A 7,918-nucleotide genomic window follows, 5' to 3' on the forward strand; every position below is an offset into this window, starting at 1 on the left:
CTAAAAATAATTAAAACGCACTTTTACTAAAAGCTTAAACATGAAGCTTTTGCCCAAAAGCTCTTTTTGACTTAAAAATTATATTTTTCAAACGCAATCTCAAACAAACTCTAAAGCTAGTTCTCCAAAAATTTTAAACAATCCTCTACAAATATTTAATTTTTTTTAATGAAGGAGACCCCAAATATTAATTTTCTCTCATTAATTATTATTATTATTTAAGTTTTTACCCTCCTCACACGAAAATTTCTGGTTAAACTCTTAGCTTAGTCTTGTTTTTGGCATTGTCATTGTCCTAGAATGCTACTATTAATTCTGGTTGAATTTTCGTGTGGTGCCAACATCTTTTCTTGTAGACTATGTTTGTGGTTCGACCCCTTGGGGTAAATGATTGATGAGGTCAAAAATGGGTATTTAGGACTTTTAAGGCAAGGGTTAAGGCTTACGTCACCATGATTAAGATTCCATGAGTAATTTTAGGGTTCCTAGTGTAGGACATGTCTAATATTAGTACGTGAATTGTAATGTAGTGAAGTTAGGATGTCCAAGATCGAGGATGATCGATTGAGTTAATTAAGTAAATGTTTACTAAACTGTTAAATGTTTTATACCATTCGATACGTTGTTAAACTAAGCATCCCTAATGCATTAAATCATATTGTGAATTCTCATGACCGAAACAAAAAAAAAGGTAAAACTTCAATTTTTTTCTCATGACTAAATCCTAAATTTGTATATGTATTTGTATTAAATGTTAGAATATATATTAAATGATTACATTTATCCACTCCTATATATTTGCTTAAGCTTTTTTGATAATTAGTGATTTAACATGCTATCAGAGCTCATAAAAATAAAAACAAATCATTAGAGTTTTCTTTTAAATAAGGACGCAACCTCTTGCTTTCAGTTTCAAAACATTAATTTTTTCACATTTTCAAACCGTCATTTGTTTTAACACGCTCTCAAACGAAATTCTTTTTATGATTTTGTTTAAAAATACAGGTTTAACCTGTAAAATTACTGGGTAAAACACATTATAAATAATGCTAACTTAGCCATGCCAACTTTTGTAAAAAATTTCTGAAATTTTGAATTATAAACGAAGCTAGAAGGGTTTAGGAAGAAGGGATCGATCCAGCTTAAGATTGTTAGTAACCAAAATATGATTAGACCATGGCTAGGATCGGAATCTCATATAATTAGGGGGAAAAATGTAAAATTAGTTCATGTAGTTTATCTTATTTGCAGTATCAAAATAAATTCAGAGGTCCCCAAGGAACGTCAAAACAAAATTTACTCTCTACAATCAAATTTTTTCCATCGACTTAAACAGATTTTGAAGTGTGACACTAACTTAAAATAAATAGGACACGTGTTAAAATTTTATTGAGTCTAATGTGTTACATTATCGGAATCTGTTAAGTCAATAAACCAACTTTGATTATGTATGGATTATTATTTCTTTGGTGCATACTTCAAATACCTTTGAATTCAATTTAATATCACAATGAGCTAATTACAAATCAAATAACTATAATGACTAATTTTGTATTTTTTTTTTTCCTATAATTAAGGATGCCAGAAATTTTCTAAACTTGTTGTAATTGGACAAAAATGTGAGGGACCCAATAGAGTCCTTTGTGGTCAGAAGACTCAGAACATAGACCCTAATCCCTATTGCCCAACTCCCTTAAAAAGAAAATTACAATCCGACCCCTCTAAAAATTAAATTCCCAATTTCATCACAGGCAGAAGGAGCAAGGTGGCAGACTGGCAGTTTGAATGGTGACAATAAAGGTTGTTGTTCTGGACCGCAGAGTCATGGGATTTGACCAATTCAACCTTTCGTGTGAATTCACGTTGGCTTTGTCTTTCTTCCACATGATCTTTCTGTATGACACTGACATCTTTGATTAATTTATTTACTTGATCTTGATCAGTTTCTTCATCTAATTTATGATGACATCACTCCCTTGACGTCATGTAAACCCCATGTCATCAACATACGTCAGCTTCACCCCACTTATTAAATAAATCTACGAATCATGTCGGAAATTTCTCCGATTGATTAATTATGTTCCTTTATCTACACTGGCGTGGTAACCAATATATATATATATATATATATATATAGGTGACTGCCGTAAATCTCTATAATATGACCCAAAAGATATATGGTAATTAAGAGCTGTGATTCTAAGCATGTCATGCTATTTTCATTTTTTTTAATTTTTTAATATTAAAAAAATAAAAAAAAGATTTGCCGATGTGCCATTCTGTTTTACTTCACCCGATAATTAATTGCATGCACATGATGATGATGATGATGAGAGCGGCCTTTCATTCTATGGGATCATGTGGAAAGCCAAAGTCATTGTCCAGCACTAAAGTCTCTCTGTAGCTTGTACGGAATGTAGAGATTGCATAATTTTAACCATGTGCATGCATGTGTATGGATCTCAGATGGGAACATGATCCTCCATATGCGTTTGTGTAAGCTTAATTATTAATAGACTTGACCTAGCTATATATATATATATATATATACCATATTCTTCAGTATTATTCAAATTACCTGTAGTTCACCAAAGTCATCTATATTCTAGTATGCATTAGTTTCTGGTAAGAGAGAGAAATAGAGTAGTTCAAATCACCCAACTGCCTTGCCAACAACCTCTTAAATGGCATTGAACAAAGTTTTTTTGTTTTTTTTGCATAAATTAGGTTGAAGAAATTCTTTCTTTCAATCTAGTTTATTAAATTGGCATACATTTTTAGAGTGCGTGATTTTCACATATATTTTTAATCACATGCTTTGTTAATCCTATTTAAAATGTATGTAAAAATTACATGTATTTTGATCGGTCAGTTTAATAGACTGAATTAAAGCAATTTTCTCCAATTCAGTTTGGAGGAAAAGTTTATTCTGGTGTTCATTCACACTGAACAATAGATAGTACGGGTTTTTGTATATATTGCTTTGACAAGGGCATGTGAAATACTTATTGTTAAAACTTTACTTCCTCCCATCCCCGACGAAGCGTCATGGTTGTTGTAATGTCAATATCCTATACTTATAGCCCATTTTAATTCCACTCCTACCTTTAGAATTTTGTATATCAAAAAAAAAAAAAAAAAAAAAAATGTCTTCTAATTTATACTTCTATAAAATTTATAAAAATACAAATTTATCCTTAATTAAAAAAACCAAAAGAAGTAAAACAACATGAGAAAAAAAATCCAAGACCCACAGCAGGTCAAGGCTCAACAAATGTTCAGCTTTTTTTAGAATGGGGGTAATTTGGTCATTTTGGCATCTCTGTTAGCTAGGTTTTTGGTTAAATCCTAATGTAGGGGTAAAATTAAAAGAGGTTGAAAAATGAGATACTAACATTGCAATTTTTTATAATCTGAGTTAAACGTTGTAAAACCAATAACACATCGAAAAGTTGTGTAAGTGAATTTTCCCGTACGTCTTTTACTAGTAAATTAAGAAGCTAAAAAATAAATTATTGGATGTTGCTTTCGGAAACAAGAATTTTGGTATTCAAAAGTTTCAAATCTACTCAAACTCTCTGAGATGCATGGATTCACTTTAAAATTCAAGAAATGATCATATAAACCCGAGAAAATTATACCTAGATAGATATACAGCAGAGATACCAAAATCACCGGAAGAAAAAATGACTTGATCAATTCTTCAAAAATATTGGCAGCTACCTCAAAAATGCAACTAACATTAATTTCCTCTAGCTACCTCTATAGACTATAAGTGTTGTTAGTCAACTACCCAGATGGATATATACAAGGCCTTCTTCAATCATGAAATTGATGGTTAATTTAAATCTCCAGCTGTATAGGGTTCATAATAATCCCTTCTTCTTCTTGTTTTTTTTTTTTTTTCTAATCAATAATCCCTTGGTTCACACATGCAGTTGGCCATGACCACAAAATGGTTGACATTGACACTCAGTGCCTTTTATTCTTCCCAACATTCATACACAGGGATCCATTAAATATTAATCCGCATATATATATGTATATAAATGTATCATCGTTGTCAAGTCGTTTCCACCAAAGGCTCTCCCTTCTTCTTCAACATATATATATATATATATATGTTGAATTAAAATTGATGATAAGGTGTTGAAGAAGAAGGGAGAGCCTTTGGTGGAAACGACTTGACAAACATTTAATCATTTATGACTGACGTGCATGTCGTTTTATATGTGTATGTATGTATTGGGGAATCTGCTGACGCCTCAGGTGATCGAAGCTACGATTGAGCCTATCATTTGGGATGTCATCATGTGTGGTTGAGTAGACTCCTCGATGGGTGGATTCATACGGATGATCCATACATGAGCAGTACTCCACATCACATTAATTAATTATGCATTCTTTATCAGTAACCAGCTGACACCTGGCCCCATAAAATAAAGAAACAAAAGCTGCATTTCAACTTCTAATTAAAGTTATTGTCACATTGCAGGAATGTCCTGATCTAACTTTATTGGATATACATGAATTTTAAATAGTTTTATTAAAAATAATGGGCTTTTCACATGACAAAAAGAAAATTCTGTCAACTCAATTTCGAGCAAATTTATGCGACATGTTCTAATTAACTCTTAATTTTGTTTTTTAACAAAAACTCAGCTTAAATATTGTAAAATAAAATTATAATTTTTAGTTAATTTATATTGAGATAATTATTCTTTACTGTACTTGTCACCTGCCCATATAGATCGACTGCCGTTGATTCACTCATTTTCAATCAAGTAATTAAGATGGTAATTATAATGATTGCAATAGGTAATTAATAAACATTTTTTTTATGCAATTATATATTGCATTATGGTTATAGAGGACAAAATTTTGGAAGCACGATCCTATTTGTTATCGAAACAAACTGTTTTTAATTTTTGTTAAATGCTTAATTAATGACAGATGACTTTTGTGTTCATAGATTAAATCTGTCCAAATTGGGCAATTAGCAATGAATTTTTGCATCGTCTGATCAGGATACATATGGTTAATAGTCACTAATTAATCTTGAAAGTCTAATTATTTAATTAATATTTTAATATGATGTGTACTGTTCTTATATATTATCTTAAACAAATTTAAAAAGAATTAATGAGGGAGACAGACGCCTGTAGTTTTGTCAAGTTCCCTGTGCAATTATATGGATGCGGCTGAAGTAAGATTCGGAGATGGATGATGAAGTAAGCTCCTGCGCGCGAATCTTCTGTTAGCATCCCTAGCTCTTTCTTTTTGTTTTTTTTTATTTTAAACAAATCATTGATTGTTTTCTTTTGTAGTCATACGCAAGGACTTGTATCCTAATCAATCCACTCATAGTACGGCACTCAATTATAAAGGGTAAAGAATTAATTAAGTATTGATTAAAATTATTATTTTTAGTCGGTTTAAGTTTTTGCAATAAATAATGATATACGATGCATGATATTAAAGTCAAAAATATATTTATGTTAAATAATTAGACATAGATGACTTGGGAAAAATTATAAGAAAAAAAAAATGTATATTATCATAGATAAAACAATTTTTCTCACAAGAAAGTAGTACCAAGAGATATTTATTATTATTTATATATAAATATATATAAAGCATAGCAAATTACAGCGATGCACAGGCAGCACAGCTTTAACCTAGCAAGTGACTTCTTTTGCCCGTTTCATGTGTTACTTTATGAAGTCTCCTCGTTCACTCTTCTAGTATTTTTTTTTAATCTTAAACATGTTTCATTGGCTCTCCTTTGGGGCCCTCATTCTGTAAAATATAAGAAAAAAGAAAGCTTCTTTGGAGCCTTTGAGATTCCTAGTAGCTATCCACTACATAAAACACGTTTTCTGTGCGAACTTGGGATTCATATATATATATATATATATATATATATATATATATATGTGCTGTAAAAGTATTTATTTGAGCTGGAAAACTTGATCTTAGAGAGAGAGACAGAGAGAGCTTTAGAAATAATGGTGAAAAGTGCGTATTATGACAAAAATGGAGTGAAGAAAGGTGCGTGGAGTCCAGCAGAAGATAATAAGTTAAGGGAATATGTAGGGAGATATGGCCATTGGAACTGGAGAGAACTTCCCAAGTTTGCTGGTATATATATATATATATTAAAACTGAATTCTTTTTATTTAGTTTTGTTAAAGAAAATTAATTTGTAAATTAATTTCTTTTTGATTTGACAGGGCTATCAAGGTGTGGGAAGAGTTGCAGGCTAAGATGGATGAATTACCTCCGGCCAGATGTGAAACTGGGAAAGTACACCAAAGAAGAAGATGAAATAATCATCAAGTTACATGAAGAACTTGGGAATAAGTATGAATTTGTCATCACTTGTTGGAAATGAATTTCGAAATTACTTAAAACAGATTAAAAATTGCTAATTAAACTTATGTGTTTAATTGTTTTATTCGCAGGTGGTCCATAATTGCCTCAAAACTACCAGGAAGAACAGATAATGAAATAAAGAACCATTGGCACACCCACCTAAAGAAACGAGGAAAGGAAAACCAGACGACGTCGTCTAAGATGAAAGAGCAGGAGCTGAACAGTGAAGACTCAGAAGCTGAAAGTAATACTCCTGCTGATCATCATCAAGCTGGCCCCTCTCCCTATATCTTGGAGAGCTCTCCAGTGTCCCCTGAAACATGTTCGAGTGATTTCTCCTCCTTGAGCTCTCATCATCATGCAATTCAATCAGGAACAAATTGCTGCGCCGTCGAAGACACTCTTGCTTCCTCAGAAACACCTGAATTTGGTGGAGATTTTTGGACACAACCATTTGTAGCCGACAACAGCAGCTTCATCCAAAATAGTTGTCCTTCATCAGTACCCTTCTTGGACGGGGGATTCGTGTCGCCGTATGTTTCATATCATGATGATGGCATAGATTTGTTTTGGGATTTGGGTTTGTAAGAGATTTGCGTGCAGTTACTTCAATTCTATTTTGCGGATTAATATGGTTTATATGTGGCAATTGTGATTTATATTGTAAACTTACTCAGAATAATCCTAAGTTTAATATTCTTCATTTTTTTTTTTTTTTTTTTTTAAAAAAAAAAGGAAAACTGCCAATGTAAAGAGGGCCTCGGCTGTGGGCCCACCTCCCAAGGGCTATGGGGCCCAGCTGGCACAAGCAGGTTGCGAATTGCCTAATTTGCATTGCAGTACGGACGCCTCAGTTGCCATATTATGCTTTTTGCCAAAACCAAGACATGGCAAGTAGCAACATGTGAATTTGTCATGGTTTATTACATAGGGAAAAGCCTGCATGTCAAATCACCTGTTACCAAAAAAAATGTTAAGTCGATAGAAAATAAAAGAACGGAATCATTTAGTAAAATTTTTTAATTTTTTTAATTTTTTTAATTTTTTTTTTATTTTTTATGAGCTAATTTCATTTTATAATTAAAATTTAATACGTAAAATATTCTAATTAAGAGAAATGCTATAGTGCAATAAATGTGTAATACCCAGAATAAACACATGACAATTTATAAAATAATTCAAAGAAAATCTAAAGTTCGTAGAAATAATAAATTTAAGAAAATAAATTACGAGATTATGGGGAACTAGTAATTAGAATAGAAAAACAAAAAGAAACCTTAAAGTAAATAAAGGCTTAGAAACACTTCAAATGTCAAGATTCAGATGCACCATTCAAAAAACTTGAAAAGCGTTTGAATGATGTAGCATCAGAGCGTGAGAACTTCTGGGTCATCGTTCTAATGATCCACGTTAACAACCTAATCAGGATCAAGCATTGTAATGGTACGTGAACCATTTGAACGATGACAATTTGCATGCAAAAGTCATATGTATAAAATTTAGAAAATGTGACGAACCTTTTATAAATACCCCTAGGAACCGT

General features: G+C 31.8%; 1 protein-coding gene across 1 annotated transcript; it reads left to right on the forward strand.

Moving 5' to 3' along the window:
* The first annotated feature begins 5,955 nt into the window (after window positions 1–5,955).
* On the forward strand, window positions 5,956–7,014 carry LOC132182609 (transcription factor MYB15). Its single transcript, XM_059595910.2, has 3 exons — window positions 5,956–6,141; window positions 6,234–6,363; window positions 6,465–7,014. Exons 1-3 carry the CDS (start codon window positions 6,009–6,011, stop codon window positions 6,961–6,963), a joined length of 762 nt encoding a protein of 253 aa, XP_059451893.1. The 5' UTR covers window positions 5,956–6,008; the 3' UTR covers window positions 6,964–7,014.
* Window positions 7,015–7,918: the final 904 nt, after the last annotated feature.

This window comes from Corylus avellana, chromosome 5 (assembly GCF_965113065.1).
Source record: "Corylus avellana chromosome 5, dhCorAvel1.hap1.2, whole genome shotgun sequence".
Classification (NCBI taxonomy): domain Eukaryota; kingdom Viridiplantae; phylum Streptophyta; class Magnoliopsida; order Fagales; family Betulaceae; genus Corylus; species Corylus avellana.